The sequence below is a fragment of the Sinocyclocheilus anshuiensis genome, unplaced genomic scaffold, assembly GCF_001515605.1.
Source record: "Sinocyclocheilus anshuiensis isolate Anshui unplaced genomic scaffold, SAMN03320099.WGS_v1.1 scaffold2567, whole genome shotgun sequence".
Classification (NCBI taxonomy): Eukaryota; Metazoa; Chordata; class Actinopteri; order Cypriniformes; family Cyprinidae; genus Sinocyclocheilus; species Sinocyclocheilus anshuiensis.
Window position 1 is genome coordinate 194,779 of NW_015558740.1, and position 21,749 is coordinate 216,527.

General features: G+C 38.9%; 1 protein-coding gene across 3 annotated transcripts in view; it reads right to left on the reverse strand.

Moving 5' to 3' along the window:
- LOC107681480 (pro-neuregulin-1, membrane-bound isoform-like) overlaps positions 1-15,491 on the reverse strand; it is a 52,110-nt gene extending 36,619 nt beyond the window's left edge. For all 3 annotated transcript variants that reach the window (XM_016477789.1, XM_016477787.1, XM_016477788.1), the window contains exons 1-3: positions 15,286-15,491; positions 10,933-11,107; positions 10,486-10,607 (exon numbers count right to left, since the gene is read on the reverse strand). In XM_016477789.1, coding sequence (XP_016333275.1) covers positions 10,486-10,607; positions 10,933-11,107; positions 15,286-15,382 — 394 coding nt within the window. In that variant the 5' untranslated portion in view covers positions 15,383-15,491. The remainder of the gene's footprint in view (positions 1-10,485; positions 10,608-10,932; positions 11,108-15,285) is intronic.
- Between the last annotated feature and the right edge of the window lie 6,258 nt (positions 15,492-21,749).

Below are 21,749 nucleotides of genomic sequence, written 5' to 3' on the forward strand. Positions count from 1 at the left end.
GCACTGGGACAGCTAACCAATCACAACACATTTTGTTTTTCGGAAGGTGGACCTTCATCAAAGCCAGAACTAATCGAGCCGTTTGTTCCAGGCTGGGGAGAAAGGTATTTTAATAATGTAAATTATGTGAAAAATAATGCGTTTTTCGAACCACCAAGCATGTTGAAAGACGGAGCAAGGGGCATGGCAGTACTGAAACACTGTCTAAGCTGTTCACCAATCACAACGCACTGGGACAGCTAACCAATCACAACACATTTTGTTTTTCGGAAGGTGGACCTTCATCAAAGCCGGAACTAATCGAGCCGTTTGTGCCAGCCTGGGGAGAAAGGTATTTTAATAATGTGAATTATGTGAAAAATAATGTGTTTTTCGAACCACCAAGCATGACAGCATGCTCTAGCACACCCCCAAAACAAAATCAAGACTTTGTAAAAGAGCATAATAGGACCCCTTTAAGACTTGTATATATCTTGAATATTTTGTTTTGTTCTTTTAGTGGATCTTTTCATTTGTTTTAAAAAAAATAATAATTTTAGTACATTCCAGTAACTATTTAATATTATTCTGAACGTTATTTAGCACTGCTCTACTGGACAATTTTTTTTTATCAGACAGCACTTCACACAGGAAACACAGATACACAATCATTAATTACTAACTATTCACCCAACATTAATACTGTCACATGGAATTGATGTTGATGCAGCAGAGCGATGATATCTCAGATCATTATCTAGTCTTCTGTATACTCCATATAGCTAAAGCTGCAAACTCAACTCCTTGTTACAAATATGGTAGAACCATCACTTCTACCACAAAAGACTGCTTTGTAAATAATCTTCCTGATTTGTCTCAATTCCTCAACAAATCCAATAGCTCAGAAAAACTTGATGTTGTAACAGAAACTTTGAACTCTATCTTTTCTAGCTTTTTAGATACGGTTCCTCCTTTACACTTAAAGAAGATTAAAGAAAACAGTCCGACACCGTGGTATAATGAGCACACTGACGCCTTAAGAGAGCAGCCCGGAAAATGGAGCGCAGCTGGAAGGAAATAAAACTAGAGGTATTTTGTATTGCATGGAGGGAAAATTCTTCTACTTACAGAAAATCTCTAAAAACTGCTAGACCTGCTTACTTTTAATCTCTTTTAGAAGAAAACCAACACAGCCCCAGGCATTTATTCAATACAGTGGTTAAATTAACGTAAAATAAAGCATCAACAGGCACAGACATTTCCCAACAGCACAGCAGTAATGATTTTATGAATTTCTTTACTTCCAAGATCGATACTATTAGAGATAAAATTCTAACCATGCAGCCGTCAGATACAGTATCAAATCAGATAGTGCACTATAGATCCCCTGAGGAACAATTCCACTCATTCTCTGCTATAGGAGAGGAAGAACTGTATACACTTTTCAAATCATCTAAACGAACAACATGTATGTTAGACCCTATTCCAAGCTACTAAAAGAGGTGCTTCCAGAAGTCATAGATCCTCTTCTGAATATTATCATTTTTTTTCATTGTCATTAGGATATGTCCCAACATCCTTCAAATTGGCTGTTATTAAGCCTCTCATTAAAAAAACACAACTTGATTTGAACAAAAAATCAAATCTCCCTTTTCTGTCAAAAAATATGAGAATTAGCAGTTCCTTCTTAGAGAGAAACGGTATCTGTGAGGATTTCCAGTCAGGATTTAGACCGTATCATTGTACTGAGACTGCTCTCATCAGAGTTACAAATGACCCGCTCTTATCATCCTATCATGGTTGTATCTCTCTATTAGTGCTACAGGATCGTAGCTCTGCATTTGTCACAATCGATCACAACATTCTTTTGAGTAGACTAGAAAATTATGCTGGTATTAGTGGAAATGCATTGTCATGGTTCAAATAATACTTATCTGTCTGTCATCACTTCATAGCAGTGAATGAAGAGGCATCATATCAATCACAAGTACAGTATGGAATACCACAAGGCTCAGTACTAGGACCGCTGCTTTCCATGCATTACACGTTACCCTTGGGAGATATCATCAGGAAATATGGTGTTAGCTTTCACTGTTATGCTGATGATACTCAGCTCTATATTTCTTTGCGGCCCGATGAAACATACCAATTCGCAAAACTAACGGAATGCATAGTTGATATAAAATTGTATATTTCCTACTGCTAAATTCTGAAAAAACAGAGGTGTTAATTATTGGACCAAAAACCTCCGCATGTAATAACTTAGAACACTGTCTAACACTTGATGGCTGCTCTGTCAATTCTTTGTCATCAGTTAGGAACCTAGGTGTGCTATTTGATCGCAATCTTTCCTTCGAAAGCCATGTTTCTAGCACTTGTAAAACTGCATTTTTCCATCTTAAAAATGTATCTAAATTACGACCTATGCTCTCAATGTCAAATGCAGAAACATTAATTCATGCGTTCATTACCTTTAAGGTTAGATTATTGTAAAGCTTTATTGGGTGGTTGCTCTGTGCGCTTAATAAACAAACTCCAGCTGGTCCAAAATGCAGCAGCTAGAGTTCTTACTATAACCAGGAATTACAACCATATTTGTCTGGTTCTGTTAACTCTGCACAGGCTCCCGATTGAACATTGTATACATTTTAACATCGTGATAATTACTTATAAAGCCCTGAATGGTTTAGCTCCTCAATACTTGAGTGAGCTCTTATTATATTATAGTTCTTCACGTCCACTGCGATCTCAAAACTCTGGCCATTTGATAATACCTAGAATATCAAAATCAACTGCGGGCGGCAGATCCTTTTCCTATTTAACGCCCAAAGTCTACCTATTATTGTTTGGGAGGCAGACACACTCTGTCAGTTTAAATCTAGATTAAAGACCCATCTCTTTAACCTGACATACACATAACACACTTCACATTTCTATAATTCAATCCAAAAGGATTGTTAAGCTGCATTAATTAGGTCAACTGGAACCGGGAACACTTCCCATAACTACGCTAATATTAGTCTGTTTCATTCTTATTCTGAGGTCACCGTAGCCACCAGATCCAGTCTGTATCCAGACCAGATGGTGGATCAGCACCTAGAGACGACCTTTACAGCCCTGAATGTCAGCGGAGACCATGTCAACTAGATGAGCCCTAGAGACAGATCCTCTGTGAAGACCTCGTTACCTCGACGACCATCAAGACCAGGGAAACCAGACGAGTCCTCTGCTCAATCTGACCTGTGCTGCAGCCTTGAATTAAACCACACCATGCTGGTTTCGTCTGTTCAGAGGAGAACTGGCCCCCCAACTGAGCCTTTTTTCTCCCAAGGTTTGTTTCTCCATTTCTTTCAACAAAGGAGTTTTGGTTCCTTGCCACTGTCGCCTTTGGCTTGCTTAGTTGGAGACACTTAATTTCTGGCAATATTGTCTTCTTGATTGCACAGACACTATTGGAAGAGAGCTGAGCTGGATGATGACATCACTGAATCATCAATGAACTGACTTTAACTGAAAAATTTACTGTTTTTTTATTTTATTTTTATGTCCTCTTGCATTATTTACATTTATTAACTATTTTCCTGTTTAACACTGTAAAGCTGCTTTGACACAATCTGTATTGTATAAAGCGCTATATAAATAAAGGTGACTTGACTCTGTAAAAGCTAAAATCTCCTGATCCTGCTGCAGTGCAGTGTGCAGCACTCATCACACTGTAATTATTCATGTGGTCTGAAGGTGCAGTGTGATCTCTCCTTTGGATCTTTTCCCAAATGTCTTTCAGTTGGAAGAGTGCGGCGTGACAGAGACCACTACAGACAAAGAGCTCGTCTACACGCTACAGTCTGCACTCTATAGACCACTGCAGTAACACCTACAGAACATAAAACGGCTTCCTCTCCACACCTACAGTATTGTAACGCTCTCTAAAGGCCAGCCTGACTCACATCAAGTTGAGCATTACTGTTAGCATTGCTCATATTTTGGGTTGGTGATATAAGTATCCATATAGAACACAGTATAGCAGCTCCAAAGGCGATCCAGAACACCTTACTGACTGTTCAGTGAGACCTTGGCAACCACCCACAACACTCAGAGGAAAGCAACACTTACTAAAATGCATTTCAGTCTGATCTGGTTTGGCCTATTTTGACCTTTTTTGTCTATCGTTAATCAGCAGTCGTCCACAGACCCCTACACATGTCTACACCAGAGCATGTGAGCGGAGCGGGGAGTGGAGTGGTAATATTTCCTTAAGAGCGCAGAGCGCCTTTCTGAAGATTCCGCTCCGCTCGCTCAATACGCTCAGTGCCGCTCGCTCAACCAGAATGACGTTTGGTGATTTGCTTGTTCGAGATCGAGAATAGTAGAGCAGTTATGGAGTTCAGATATTGTTTCAACGAAGTTGCAAGCCTTATACATAAATGTAAAGTAAAAATCAAAGTTAAGAATGAGCAGGGAGAAGAAACTGAGAGGGAGTGTGGGGAGACTGTTAAAGTTAGTACAGATTCATATTGATTACAGAGAGCACGAAGATGTGCTACGCAAACATGGTGCAGCAAAAGGTGAGCTAGTTACATACCATAATAAATGAATAAACAGGTAGGCTAAGGTTATATTCGGTTGTACGGAGCCCCGATCATGACATGCAGACAAAACCACAGCCACGAATTTAGAATAGGCTAGTTCTCTTTTATGCTATATCTACATTATGGCCACGAATTAAGAATTTATTTTTTCGTTTAGTCTAAATTATGGCCACGAATTAAGTATTCATTCTCTTGTTTAGACTTAGCTGGCACGAATTAATTCATTCGTTAATTCATTCATTCCCTAGTTTTAGTAGGCCTAAATCGTGGAACGAATTATTATATTTCGTAATTACTTATTAAAATCATTATTGCTTAAAATTAACAAATAATAATAAATTAATAAAAAAAATAATAAAACCTGCTGACGTCGTAGAAACGAATTGTTAATTCAAATTATATTCGGAGCTCTGTAGTTATTAAATAATCTCAGTTAAACTGTAGACCTAAGCTAACACACAGCTGTATATAGGCCTAAATACAGAACTACAGAGTACAGAAGATATTAGCCTACACCACTTAGGCCTATTAAAATATTATTTAAAAAAAAACTGACCCGGACCAATAGGTAGTCCTACAGAATGTAGGCTAGATATAGGCAGCAGTAATTTATAATCTAATATAATGCACGCAAATTTGTTCTTTACAGAACGGAGCGGGATCTGAGCGGGAATTGGTTTACGGCGAGCGTGAGCGGAATATTAACGGAGCGCTTGCTTGGGCGGTTAGAGCGACTGAGTGGAGCGCACGTCCATAGAGCGGAAAATGTAGCGGAGCGGTGCGCTTACATGCTCTGGTCTAGACACTGTAATTAAAACCTGACCTGTTCAGATGACCACTTACAAAAGCATTCAGACATATAATGAATGATTCTGGACCCAAATTCCACATGTATGACATCTTTCCATGTCTTTGCAGAACGACTTATCCTGCAGTACAGATGGACTTTACTGATTCAGACCACAGGACAGACAGTAGAAACATCCACTGCATGAGCTCATGTAGCCACTGAGACAAAACACAAATGAAACTAGCCCTAAAATGTCACTCATAATTGTTTTACATGGGGCCATAACGTAATTTCAGCGTTTATCTGTGCTAGTCTGTGATTATATTGCCATCCAATAACGGAAATGTCAGTGTTTTTCCTCCCACCTCCTAGCCAAATGATAAAGCGTGTTTTTTTGTTTTGTTTTGTTTTTTACATCCAGCACCATTGTGTGGTAATGTAATTGAGCAATGACTTGAGTTTTAAAAAACTTGTTTGACTACTGCTGCAGGTACTGGTTTGGCACAAACGATGCATGTTTCAGAGAACCAAGAACCAAGAATTAAATGAACTATGACTATGTATGAACAGATAAAAAGTTTTGAGAGTGACGACCACATTTAAATATGAAACAAAATTACAAAATTATTGTTTAGTTAATCCTGAACCCACTCTGGCCGTTGGTGAAAACCATGGCAAACATGGTTGAGTTTACATTGTGACTGTAAACTCAATCTATTACCACTTGGAACCAAAAATGTCATTTTCTATATTTGATCAAAATAATATGAGTGAACAGAAACATATTTGTGGAGTGATTTTTTGGCAAATCCTATTTTAAAAGGTGGTTGTGTGTCACACAAAGAGCAAAATCTGATGTACAAAATGGGATTACATATTTAAGCAAGCAATAAGGTACAAGAGGCCATTCTGTATTGAATAAGTCACAACTGAAGGGCGTTGTTAGGCATGAAGCGAAGTGGAGTCACTGCAAATCCTTCAGCCGTGACTTATTCACAATACAGCACGCCTTGAGTACCTTATTACTTTTATAAAACGGTTACCACACAAATATTTTAATACAAATATTAAAACCAAAAACTGATGTATCGATGTTACTTTTTGAACCTTGTTAAATGCTGTCCTTCCACTAAAAATAGTTCCTGACAGTGACAGTAAATGGCAAGAGAATGTTCTGGTCTAACATGCTTCATCTGATGGCGCTCAAATAAAAACAGAGAATAGGAACTGTTCTCATCCGCTGTGTCACTTATTGACTGATTGATTGATTTTTTTATGCCATATATGGTATTTTCTCACACACATACTGCACATCTGCTTATCTCTCAGCATGAGAAAACATCTGTTTTCTGTCTTCTGGTTTAAAACAGTCAGATTTGTGGCACAGTTTGCAAGCATCATTACAGTGTAAATTGATGGACTTTTTGATCTAAATGGATGGAAACTAATAAAGAAAGTAATATTCCCTCCACATTTCAGAAACTGTGGGCTTCCACACAGACACAGCACACACATCAACGGATCTCCCATATGAGAAGAGTTTTTTTGACGGGGGAAGGCTAAATGACGTGACATAACGCCAGCAGGGATCACTCACTAAGGGTGTTGCGCAGTGATATGGGGTAAAGCGGTAAAGAACCATGGGGTAAATGGTTGTAGCTGTGCTTTATAGTGAATAAAACACAGCTGTTGAGCAATCAGAATCAAGGACTGGAACTAACCGTTTTATTATATGCAGTAATACTATTGTCACGATCTCTAGCTGGAGAGCCTGTGAGCTTCGCTAGAGGGCACTCCATTACAGACTTTTGCCACTTTACCCCGGACTTCATTCCCCATAATCCTTTGCCTGGACTCATCATCATCAATGATTGCATTCACCTGTGTCTTGTTACCTCATCTGTCTCACCCTATTTAAAGCCTGGTTTCTCTCTTTCACATGGCTCAGTATTGTTTAGCCCGTGTTTAGCCCTAGTTCCTGTCTTTTCCGTGTTCCTTGTTGGCTTGCCTTTTTTTTTGACCCTTCACTGTTCCTTGTTTTCTGATCATTTGCTGCCTGCCCTGACCTTTTGCTTGTTTATTGGATTACTCTTTTGTCTGCCCTGGATTATATCTGTTTGCTGCTGTTGTTTTGAATAAAGCCTGCATTTGGATCCTCAACTCCGTTGTCACGCCTCCATGTTACAACTATCCATTTACCTGCATTACTGACATTATCAGATAAGAACCAAATCTGAACTGAGCTGCGCTGAGCTGGACAATGACACTGTTATATCTAAATAAATCTAAATTTATTTATCTAAATAAATGTGACTTGACTTGTATAAGGTGATATATTTGGCTTTGTATATCTTTCCCAAAAAAGAAAGTGTGCCGAGAGTCGTGGGAACAGAGCGAGGCCGGTGGAGTAAATGCTAATACACGACACCTGCGCCACTCACCGGTCTCGAGTCCCACGGAGGAGCTCCGGAAGGATAAAAGGAGGAGTGACGACAGTGTTGGACGAGAGAGGACCAGGCCTGGACTTTATTTTGTGTTTTGTGTGTGGCAGTCGTCCGTGAGGGGCTGCCGCTTTACTTTCATTTTGTGTTTGTTTATTTTATTAAAGTTTTGTTTAAATGTTCGCCGGTTCCCGCCTCCTTCTTCCCGATCTACAAACGTTGTTACAGAAAGAAATAATCACAAAAATTCAGTGTCAACGTTAATTGTGATTAAAAAAGGTGCTACTAAAAAAAAAAAACATACTGAAAGATATGTGATCTACGGGAATACAATACCAGTTGTGGAATCAATGGAATGAAGAGAGTCTGTTTCCTTGAAATGGGTCAAATGAGAAGCTTTGATGAATTTGGTGGATGAGGAAGTGTCTAATGGTGGCCGGTGGTCTCACGTTACAAGAAAGGACCGCTTACATGGGGAACCTGAGGGGAAACGGCTCAGACAAAATCCCACAAATCAATAAAGTGTAAATGCGGATCCATAACTTCAGAGATTCTGCCTTTGAAAAGGAGATGGATCTAGGGTTTTGGCGCATGCAGAGTTTGTCTGGCTCCGGATACGACTGTAAGCTCTGAAAGTGCTTCTGTTCTGTGGACAAAGCTCAGCACGTCTCTAACTCATTAAAGTTACCCACAGACAATTACTGACCACCATCACCGCAGGGAAACTGTCATACAGCTCAGCGTAATCATCACATCCTCTCTACAAAGTCTGATTTTTAGAAGTGGGGGTCCCTAAAAGGATGGTCCTCCTCTGTTGACAACTCTTTATGGGAGGTTGTATGTGGGAGTACACTTGTATCAGAAACGAGGCTGCATGTGTTTGCATTTTATTTTGCATTTAGAGCACACAGCTCTAGTCTCCACCTCCAGCTCCTGGTCAGATGTATGACGTCTTAATGACCTCGGCATGTTAAACTACATAAAATGAGTTTAACATCCTAAAATCCAGCACTATGGTGAGTAGTCTGTATACTGACAGATAATTTTATTCTTTAGCTGGTTTGTAAGGCATCAATATCAGGCCGTTTAACACTAACAGCCTAGCTTGCTGTTCTAATGCCTGAGGGAAGACATGGAAGAGCTCGTACGTTTCTCTCTTGGCAATCATTCAAATGCACTGCTCACTAATTCAAAAAAGGCATTAAGAATCCGGATTACAGAGAGCAGAAAACTGATCATTTTTGCAATGTTGCAACTGGGCTGGAGGAACCCCATTTAGCTTTCAGGAGATATTTATGAGCCACTGTTTTTTAGACTCACACCTCGAAGTTGATCAATATCAGTGTTTAGTGTGTTGCTATATGGTTACGACATATTTCCACGACGTAAGAACAGCTGTAACTGTTGAGCACATGATGTGTCCAACGTACTGTTTAAATAAGTGCATTATCTGATTATTTGAAGTGCACTTCTTCATGTTGGAATTTTCAGTGTTAACACACGACTCACAATATTTATACTACAAAGTGGCGCAATTATGTGAACTGGGACACACATATTCAGGTCTTTAGATATGTGCGTCAGTGGGATTTTTTTCACCCCTTCTATCGTCTAGCAGGTGAAAGTCATACGTCTGATCATTGAGCACCGTAAGAACACCTCTACTCAAAACGAAATCATTAATTTCTGTAGCACAAAGGCTGCAGGACGAGTGGTAGGGCTTTGACTAATAAGCCAATGAATATAAGACAGAAATTCTAAAAGCAAATACAGTTGCGTGGAATCAATGTATCTGAATTTTAAACAAGCATGGACCTACAAAAACTGGTCATCTTATGTTGCACAGATGTGATGAGAGTGATCTTTGCCATCACTTTACAAGAAAACCACCTAACTTTAAGCTCTTGCCCATGAAACACTAGTCTGGACACCAGCTCATTAATAACTGCTAATCTAGCTCTTTCAAAACCTCTCTGTTGGAACTATTATGTGAAATTCTGAAGCTTTATAAATCTTTAAGGTTGATTCACCGTTCAATATGATTCATTCATCACATCACAATTTATGCAAAAGAGCTCCAGGCAGTCCTGTTAATATTTATCTTATTTGCACCAGTGGTGAGGCCAGAAATCTCCTTTTCTGTGCCTCTATCCCATGCCATTATTTATTGTTTGTAATTATTTCAATATGGGCTTCTGAATTAATGAAAAACCACAATCAGGGTGACTAAACCTAACATCGAAAAGAAGAGAAACTATGCATTTATAATTAAAATAAATACAAAACCTGAATACTCCCCCAATTTATATAACTGTCAGTTATATAATGCAATTTACCAGAATGAATCAGGCTTTCAAGGCTACGTGAGGTCTTGTCTAGGACAAACTGAATCACCAGAATGAATCTGACTTTTCAAAGCTACATACCGTATATGAGAAAGAGAGCACCATTCAGGATGAACTGATTCATTAACATGATTCAGACTTTCCTAAGCTACATAAGAGAGAGAGGTTCGCTTAGGACGATTTTGCAGTTTTTATCTGATTTTTTCCAGTATATTCTGGCAGCTTGGATTGGATGGTACCACCATCATTAAGGATGGACCAGTGTCACTCTTGTCCCTATAGCCTCACCACTGATTTGCACATTATTGATTTTAATACTTGTAAAAAGGATGCATTCTTACTTTTCCTGATGGTTAGGCTTGCTGTAGTATTTGTTTTTCCAAGGTTGTTGACTGCCTCACAGGTGTATAAACCAGCATCTGCTTCTGTGGACTTCCTGATCAACAGTTCAGATATTTTCCCCCTGTAGAAAGTTACATAATGTTGCTTATTTATATTGCTTGTTTACTGTCCCAACTAAACAGCCTTGTGTCATTAAGAAGTGAATTTAAAATGAGAATGAGTGCTGATGCACTGTGTTTGTATCTCAGCACAGGCCAGTTTGGATTATACTGGGTTAATTTTTTTTAAATCACCTGCCCACATACTATACACATGGCTGATATCTGTTCCTGCAAATGCAACAATAACATTTCTGACTCAATATTCTATGAAGACAAATCTTCATTCAGCCTGAACAACATATAGTCATGCTTTTTCTTAAGTATAATTCTGTTATAGGAACTTACCGTTTCTTTTTTTTAATCTTTATGCCTTTGGGTTTGTTTTTGCCTGCGAGTTCTTTTCCGTTCTTGTACCACTTAATGCTGGGAGCTGGATTTCCTGCCACAATCTCACACTTCAGTACGGTCTTTTTTCCATCCTCCACTGTCACGCTCCGCAGGTCCTTTAACTTGGGTTCCGCTGAAACAAAGACACAAAACAGAAAATATAAATTACTCACAGAATGCCATCGGCCATCACAAGGATCAAACTTGCAATATTTCACTGTATTTCACCCCATTCTGTAATTATATTTTTATTGTAGGGTCATTTGAACAGCTTCTCCTCAAATGCCCCTACAATAAAAATGTTTATTATTTATAATTATTAATTGCCAATCATGAATATAAGAAAAAAATGTCATGAAATAATGAAAAAATACAAAAAGAAAATACGAAATAGGCTTCAATTTTTTGTACAAAATTACTAAAATGTTCTCTGGGTATCTGGAACCCACACTGCTGTCCTCTCAGTAAAGAAATTCATCATTCCAGACATTCGTTTCAATAGATCCCTACAGCTGTTCAATCACAAACCATACCCATAACACTAACACAGACAAAAAAGAAAGCATAATTGTCCCTTCATCAGAGATGTTTTAAGATGCCATGAAACGGTGTAGTTAAATGTGATGCTGTTTGATTTGATCTTTGCGAGACAAACCAAACAGCAGAATAAACAGCGAGTTCAACCCTCAACAGCAGGAGCACCACTGAACAACAGCTCATTCTCATAGTCACTTCACAGCCTGGAAATAAACAGTGGCCTTTGAAATATCATTTATGCTGTATATGACAGACACCAATAAACTGAAAGCCACACAGTTTTGAATTTGTAAAAATGTGTGGGCACACACTTGAGCTGTAACTGTAAGCTTTTAATCAATCAAGCCCAATTACACAAATTCATGTTTTCTCTAGCAGTGGTTTGCATGTAGATTACAAATACAAAAAGCTCTTAAATTAGGATAATTTTTTGGAGTTAATTTTCAATATATATTGTGACTTTTAGTATCTGATATGCTGACACAAAAGAGTCACAATATACTGTAATTAATGCATATTTAAACTGAATGGTTGAATTGTGCTCTCAAAAGTATTTTTCATAAATATCAGGTGGGACCATGTTGTCACACATGTTGTAAATTTATTTATAATTTTTATTTATATATTTATAATGAATAAAACAATGGTTTTGGTATTTTCACATGTTATCCTTTCATTAATTATTTTGTTTAAATTCTACATACTGTACATCATGGCATCTTTTTCAAAAGAAAGAAAGGGAAAACAACATGCCTTAGAGTAGAAACATCATAACATGACTTAAACAAAGGTAAAAAGATACACAACTACACTAAATCATATTTGGGTGTGTTTCTTTAAAGGATCAGGTTAGATATCTTCCCATTACAGCACAAGGTTTCTGACTGATGTACAACATACTGATGCTCAAGAAGTCCAAACCAGCAGGGGGTGATAGCAACACTGCAGTAACTACGCAAGTCTGAAGAGAACATACGGAAAACTAAAGATGAACAACCCAATTTCATAAACCTGTTAATTTTTTCATTTATTCAGAGAGGGTGATGATCTGGAGAGTTTTTCAGTGATTATTCAGCCTTTAATGTTGCTGTGCCCATTATAGTGAGAATTGTTTGGGCCCCACTGATAGCAAAAATGCATATGGCACAGGTTCACGTCTGTCTCCTGTCTTTATTCTGGCTATTTATTCTTTATTGCTGGGCTGGTAAATCCAACAGAAGCACTCTGATTTCTACTGAACCTGAAGGTGTTTGTTTGCCAGCTTAAACCAGTCACAGCCACTCAATTTATTGTGAATCATCAGAAACACTAAACTCCAAATCAGCCCAAACCCCCAATTCCCAGTTCACAATGATAAACTATGCAGCTCAAAAATCTTGCTCATCTTCAGGAGTCTATTGCCTTATCTTACAACATTTCCTGCTGACAAGGTGCTTTTAATAACAAGAATCGCTTGCATAGCACAGTGATGACAGCAATACAGACAGACTGTAGAAATCTCTACTGGGACACCTATAGGGTTTCCTCACATACAGATGTCAGCAGAGACATCCTCAGACACACTCCACTGAGCACGTAATAATCGCAAATGCAACACATATTTTACCATGGTAAACTCATGGATAAATAACAGCGAACAGCTTTATTTGTGTCTGATCTCCGTTCCCTCCGAGTCGCCGCAGTCTCTGTGTCCAGACTGCTGCCCATCCAGCTGTTTCTTTATGTCACGGACCAGTTCCCTTTGGGGAAACTCCTACACTGTTTCTTCGGCCGCAAAATCAAGTCGGATCAGGGTCCACATTCCAGTACAGCGAGAGAAGAATTCCATGATCTAATATGAGGTTCAGACAGACAGATCAGCCAGTCATCTTAGTTTCCCTACTTTTTCCCTAACAATACTAAAGCTTGTAACTAAAGGGGGGATACTATCATATTCAGTATTAAATTTCGAAACTTCAGTCAAACTTATGCCCGGTTCAGACTACACGATTTTAGCCCAATTTTGCCACGATTTGCTTGACGTAGGGTGTCGTGGGGATTCGTAAACGACAATGGGCGTCGGGATGCAAGATTCCATCGTTTCAGCACGTGTAGTGTGTCATAGTGGACGACAACCGATTCCGCGTCTGCGATGCTTCACGACAAAGAAAGAAAAATGCTGGCGAACGATAGCGGAAGCACTTCAGCAATGTTTACACTCTTGTTTTCGGAAGTCAGTCGCTAGTTCCGCCTTCTCGATGACATCACGCACATCGTTAAAGACGGCACGCGATGAATGTTCGGGAAGCACCGTGTAGTCTGACGTGTTTCTTGTCCACGACTGGACAAGATTTTAGGAGTCAAAATCGTGTAATCTGACACAGTGACTATCGTGACCGACAAAAATATAGTGTAGTCTGAACCTGGCATTAGGCATGTCTAAATGATCTTTTCTCTTCATTAACGTCACTTTTCCTCTTAAGTCTCAGTGTGTTTGAATCAGCTGGTGTTTTGGTGATTTTTAGTTGATGTGTGAAGTCAGTTCTCCTCACACAGGTGTCCTAGTAGAAGAACCACAGGTGCAGAGAATCACATTTACCATGGACTACTAACTACAAAAAAAAGTGTTTTTATTTTAAACACAAGATCTTTTTTTTATCATTTCAAACATCTTTATGTTTGATAATCAGATGTTTTGTTCACTCATGCTATTTTTCTTACAAGAAAAAAAAAGTTGCTTTGATATTTTATGTTTAATGGAGAGGCATTCAGACATTTTTAAGTTGGTCTCAAAAGTCCAAATACTTCACAGTAATTCCTGGCATGTGTTTATACACACACACACACACACACGCTGCCACCGTGCTGAAACGCAATGAACAGGACTCATTTTACACAACTGAGTTTCATCTAAAGCTGGCACAAGCATGTTTCAACATGAGTGTGTAACTGAATTAATGCTGGGAAATCTAAATGTGTTCTTCTGCCTAATATTTCACCAAGAGATAATTCACAGAATCTATTCGCTCAGACCTTCTGCCATGCGTCACACCTGACATAAAATACATTTAAAATTAATATTAAAAATGAGGCTACGAGTGGAAAACTCACTTATCTTTCTCATCACACATTAACTTAATACTTAGTGTTACTGATCAATAACCAAGAGTGTGTTTTCAATTACATACAATGGGGTCCAAAATGAGCTCATCTGATTCAAATCTAATTTAAATTTAAATTAAACAGTGAATTTAGGACTCAAAAAAACAAAATATGAAATAGCAGGTGAAATTCTGAAATGGAATATTCTAGGTCTCTTTGGAACATCTCAGATCATGCTGGTAAACATGATCATCAGGTGTAGTCCATGCTGTCATTCATGCTCATCATCAAGTACATTTTTCCAATTCCACCTTTCACTCATTGTTATGCTAACAAATTTAATTTGTAAAGGTACAATTTGCGTTCGATGTGAGAAATACTGAACCCCACGGAACTCCAGACTATTATAAACCCATCTGTAAGTTAAGCAGCCTGTATAATAAACAGGAAACCCTCTCCATTAAGTCACCGGACCGGTGGATCATGTTAATGCTTACAAACATTTCTGCCCTTTCTCCCTTGACATGCGAACAAACGTTACAGTGGATTGCAACACCTGTAACCTGAAAGCGCAGTAAAAAGAGCTGAGCTCAGAAACAATTGAAGCCTACTCAATAGTCCAGCTTGTCAATCCATTCACAACACCCAACAATTGGACACGTTTCCCAACACCTCAACAGAGCAGCGCTTTACCTTGCGGGGAGTTGTCAGACTTGCTTGATCTCTCAGGGTCCTTATCCTTTTTCTTTACGCCACTTTTCCCGTCTTTACTTGTGTTCTTCTCAGACATGATGGCCTTTAGATCTGTGATTTTTGCGCTCTGTTAAGTTGTCAGTCAGTAAAGTTCTCCGCGCTGTGTGAACATGAACTCCCTCCAGTCAACTGTAGAACAGAAACTCTCCCCCGTGAGCAAGTGTGTTTTACATGCTCAAAGAGGAGGGATCACAACTCTAAATGTGTCAGATTTCCACGTGTCCCACGTTACAAGCAGTGTGTGCTTTACTAATCTAGTTCTAGTGTGCTTTTCTGTATTTATCAATTAGTAACGACAGCTGTGTTGGGGTATATAAGGGTGCGACTGCTGCTGCTTTAAAGCCTTCTTAATATTTTAAGACATTATTCTTTAAACGGCTCCTAATTGTCTCCTGACTGATGTGTACACAGCATAAACAGCAAAGCTGTCACATGGGTGCTGTCATATACTGTACTCACAAACTGTGATTGCACTAAGTACTGTGAAATGTGTCATAACAAAATACTCGACAGTAATTTATCAATAGAAAAATATTATTCACACATAATTCTTGTGTCATGCTCTGCCGTCCTTTCTTTGGATGTGACGACACATCACTGACATAAGCGTGGAGAGCCTGACAAGACCAGACACGCTTGATTTTAGTTCTTGCTGTTATCACAGTTTGATGTGGATCTTTCTTGTTTGACAAGTGGGACAAATGTCAGGCTACACCAATCAAGAAGATCACACAACACACTGAAACTGGAGCTTTACAATGGTGATGCATTTAAAAGAAACCTGCTGAACAAAAGCAGATCTGATTGATCAGGCTACACTATAATTATCATAAAACATCTTTAAAACTAAACAAATGAATCAACAAATGACACATACTGCTTATTTTCTATTCTGAGCAAATCCTAAATATAAAACTCTACAGGTTTGAAATAAAAATATGACTAATGATTGAACTCCAAAGTCATTACTGACACATGCAAAATAACAATTTATGACAATATCCTAGTAACATTTTGTGTTGCTTAACTGACAGCATCTAAAATAATGAAACAAAAATTGCTTAAAAAAATGGACAACAAATATCTGTTTTCTATTCCATATAATGTAATTCATTATCCTTAGGAATACACCAACATTTAAATTCTGGCTGAGAGTTATTTTCATTTTATGGCTGATAAATTAAATATTAAAATTATATACTATTGTGTAAAACAAATAACAAAACATTAATAAATATTAAATAAAACATTCCAAACTAAAATCATAACCTACAAGTGAATGTAGCCATCATAACATTACAATGTACAGTATGTAAAATCAGTATTCATTTGGTATCACGTTTGCTAAAGATTACATTTGACAGATTTGCATTTGCATTAGATTTGCTAAAATTACATTTAACAGTGTTATTAAATTATTACTTTTTAAAGTTATGTGTGTGTGCGCGCATATATAAAACACACACAATATTCACTGTTACCAATCAATTTCAAAATTCTGTCATATCAGTCTATAATCTGTAATTGCAGCCTTTAACCAATGCTAACTTATTCTCAATAAATGCATTGTTACTTTTTTAAATGCGTAGTTTTATTTTTACAGCTCATTTATTTTTAATTACAAGATTAGATGTTTGTTTAAAATTAAATCTTTAGATGCCACTGTCAAGGTGAGAGTAGCAAGGACCTGGAAAGTTGCTGATCCCATGGCAAAGGAGGAGTTTCTTACTCAAAAAGTGTTAGAGTGCATTCCTGTTTGAAATGTTAGCTAAATTAAATGTTTGAATATAAATGTTTAAATCAGTGCTTAATGAAATAAACAAATGTTGAGTGTCTCTGCTGATTACTAGTAAGTAGGAGTTTCTTTTTTGCTTCTACAGTGTATTTAATATGGGTAGACAATATTTAATATGGGTAGACAATATATTTATTGTTTCTAAAGCATTTACAAATACAATTACTCTGCCATGTTGGATAATGTATATTTTAGAAGATATATTAATATAAAATGTACAGTCTTTCTCTTGCGTAAATACTGACCCAGCTGTGTCAAGCTATCAAGGGCTGTTACATAAACTAAACACTATTGGCTAATTAAAACAAAGGGACAAACTTCACAACTGTGCTCATTAATCCAATTTAAGAGGACCTTTATAGTTCCCCTTCTCTGAATGCGCTCATTGTGACTCATGTCTGAGTTTACAACGAGAAAGCTCTGTTCACGTATATCCCTCTTTTCAAGGATCACTTGATTATCTTTTGAGGAATGAGAATTGTGCACCTATACCACCCGTGGTTCGGGTCCCAGACCGATCACGGGGACTGTAGGAGGGGCATGGAAGGAATCTGACAGGAAGTGCTTTCCCTTTCAGGAGTTCCTTTCATTCTGTTCTCTCCCGAAGGAGAGTAGTCCTGCTCTGCCATCCAGACCTCTTCTGGGCTCTTCTGGATGGCAGGGTGTATGTGTCAGCAGGTCAAGCTGGTGGAGCCTTGCACACAATGATTGTGTTCCAAGCTTACCAAGCTGACTTGTTCAGAGACCTAGATGAGGGCGGGGTTTGTCCCCTGGGGCAGTCGAGGAACTGCGCCATACCACAGACTTGGCTCTTTGCTCAACTAAGCAATGGTTGTTACGGAGGTGCATTTGTGGTTAATCTTGCGGATATCAGGAGAGAGGTGAAAGCCTTTCACCTTTATGCTCCACTGTCACCTTCCAGGCATTTCGGCACCCTTGCTGAGGCAGTGGTCGAGAAGTTCAGGGAGGCAAAGGCGCAGTCTGCTGCCTTACAGGAAGTTCATTCCCTGACGTCCCAAGTCTTCCTCTAAAGCCTCTGAGGGGGCTGGTCCGTCTTGATCTGAGAATCAGAGGCAGGATCAGAAGAGTAGCGTGGCCACTCATGCCCCTCCTCTCTCTAGGAGTTGGGCGCAGAGGCAGGCAAGCGCTAAGAGACGCTGCTTACATCGAGCCCTGAGGCTGGACTAACATTGTTCTTATGTGTTTTGCTTGTTGGCGAACCATTGACTGAAGATCCAGTCTCTCCCATGTAGGCTTTTTTCAAATACTCTGTGGTCAGGCTGTCCCCCCTTATCAGGGTTTATCAAGTAGGCACCCCCATGAGTTTCTTTCTAGCCGTATCTCCTGTTAGGCTTTTAAATAGATGGTCTACTTCCCTTGTCCCTTAGGCTTGGTCAGGGAGTAGGGGTGGGCTGCCCCCCACCACGGGATCATTGTAACACTGGATCATTGCCTTCTGAGGAAAGTTGTGTTCTTAGCTTTGGTTAATGGGATGTCCCTCCTGATTGGCTGGGTTCCCCATTTTTCAGAATTATGTTAGTGGTCCTGGGCATCAGTGGCTTGCCCCCTTTCTGAGGGAAGGTTTGGTGTATGTCTGTCACTTCTCTTGGTGCTCTCTCACCAGGTGAACAGGCATTCTGTTCCCCATAGTGTCCACTAGAGGACGCAGCGCGAGTTCCCTAGAAGGGGAACGTCTCGGGTTACGCATATATCGAAGGTTCCCAGAGAGGGAACGAGACGCTGCGTCCCCTCGCCATGCCTAGGGCTTGCCTGTTTTCACGTCTCCTTCAGACAACCAAGTTGGTGACGTGTTCGGCAGGCACCCTCTTATGCTTCCGGGCATATCACACGTGATTCAGACACCGGTCCTGCTGGCGGCAGTCCCCATAGTGTCCGCTAGAGGATGCACTGTCTCGTTCCCTCTCGGGGAACCATGGTTACATGCGTATCCTGAGACGTTTCATTTACATCTGTATGATCCCTTTTAGAATAATAAAAAACTTCAATTTAAATCGATGATTTATATCCATTTATTTACTTAATATTTAAGTAATAATCTATAGCAAAACAGTCAATGTAGCAAAATAAACTCCTTCAGAATGATACAGCAGCACTCAGCAGTTTTATATCAGGGTCTTTATCACTATGTGTGGGTTTATTTGGCAATAATAGAGTGGCTCAATATTATCGCATATATATCTGTTCTACACTAAATGTTGTTAAAAGATAATGGGAAACTCATTCTGTGACTAAAACCCCATTTTTTGGAACAAAGAACCCTATTCAAGACACAAGGAATGTACAGGAGCACTCGTACTTTCCCAACATACTGCATAGTCATATGTCTTAGCTTTTTGATATATTTTCATCTAGTTATGGCATGAGCTGATATGGGTTGGGGTTGATTAAAACCCTGTTCACACAAACCATCACTAGGCAAAGCCTTGATTCATCCGACCCTTTAGAGATACACTTGGCCGGCCCCATGTTCCCTTTCTTTAATTACTCTCTGGATTACATTCTTCGCTAATGACTTTCTCTCTGCCACCCCCACCCCTTTCATTCTCTGTCCTCTCTTTCTATTAAACTCACACACAGACACACATGCTCATTCAATAATGCCCGCCATGCAGTGGGTGGTTGAGGCGTTGTTGAGAGCCACTCTTCCCTCCTTCCCTCCTCTCCAACGCCGTTCGCCTCTTTCATCTCTCTCCAAGTCCTAAGTGTGCATATATCTGTGTCTGGATGGGGTAATGGCCCTATCAAGTGTGTGAAGAGAGCCCAAGGATGGACCAGTGCACATCAAATCATTAGTCATTTTTAGTGCTGGCATATCCACGTAGTTTAACATTGATTTCCCGCCATGCCTAGGGCTTGCCTGTTTTCACGTCTCCTTCAGACAACCAAGTTGGTGACGTGTTCGGCAGGCACCCTCTTATACTTCCAGGTGCCCGCCTGTGACGGCACGGCCAATGTGGGCCAATGGGATTGGAGTTGTTTCACACGTGTTTCAGACAAAGGTCCTGCTGGCAGCAATCCCCCATAGTGTCTGCTAGAGGACGCAGCGTCTTGTCCCCTCTCGGGAAAACATGGTTACTATGTTTTAGTAGGTAAAAAACAATGCTTAATATAAAATATCTTATGCCATACTATATTAAAAAATTTAAAGTTAAATTCTTTTTTTATATATATATATATATATATATATACAGAATGTAAAGTGAATTATTATATATATTAGTTTTTTGTGTCACTAACTCAAAAGTGAATAACAAGTAAAAAAGGCAAAACATCTCTAAAGAAAATCTGTAATATCACAGGCAGTTTTGCTTATCAGTTGAATTTCTTGTTTTCAGAATATTTTAGAATATATTTCTTGTTTTAAGGATATTTACAATTTTATTGGAATACAGGACAAACATATTCTATTCATTTTAGGGGTCCCACATTATATTAAGTGGCCTTAACTACTATGTACTTACATAACAATGCTTAATATAAAATATCTTATGCCATACTATATTAAAAAATTTAAAGTTAAATTCTTTTTTTATATATATATATATATATATATATACAGAATGTAAAGTGAATTATTATATATATTAGTTTTTTGTGTCACTAACTCAAAAGTGAATAACAAGTAAAAAAGGCAAAACATCTCTAAAGAAAATCTGTAATATCACAGGCAGTTTTGCTTATCAGTTGAATTTCTTGTTTTCAGAATATTTTAGAATATATTTCTTGTTTTAAGGATATTTACAATTTTATTGGAATACAGGACAAACATATTCTATTCATTTTAGGGGTCCCACATTATATTAAGTGGCCTTAACTACTATGTACTTACATAAAAAAATAAGTACAATGTTTTGTACTAAACACTTTTGCTGCTATTGAGGTGGGATATGGGTAAGGTTAGGGACAGGTTTGGTGGTATGGGTAGGTTTAAGGGTGGGTTAAGGTGTAAGGGATGGGTCAACAGTGTAATTATAAATGTAATTACAGAAATTAATTACAGATGTAATTACATGCAGGTATTTTTTTAAATATAAGTACAATGTAAAAACATGTATGTACACAATAAGTGCATTGTACCAAATGATTAATTTAAATGTAAGTACATAGTAGTTAAGGCCACTTAATATAAAGTGGGACCTTTTTAGGTAGGCAGATGAGGCACAAAAGAATGTTTTATTTACAGTGGTAATTTCACACATGCTACCCTCACAAATCCAGTCCTGAGCCATTTCCTTTAGCACAAGCACCGGCACGTCAGTTACTGAGCAAACAGGTCACACTTCAAAGTTAGTCCTCGGTTCTGTTTAATTCGAACCTTTCAGTTTCACCCAGTGGGTGTTGAATGAAACTCGCCCCTCCAGGTCGACGCCACACAGTCATCCTGACAGTCTCTGAGAGGTGGGTGGGGTCGGGCGGATCGAGGAAATCCAGGAGTACTTCCTTCTTCACAAAGGCTGATGTGTCACACATACGGTTACAGTTAAGGATACGGTTAAGTGAGCTTGGAATAAGAATGTGTGGGCTTCAATAAATGGAGGCATGCTGCCGCAGACCTGCGCTCCAATGCATGCAGAGCATGTGTGAACAC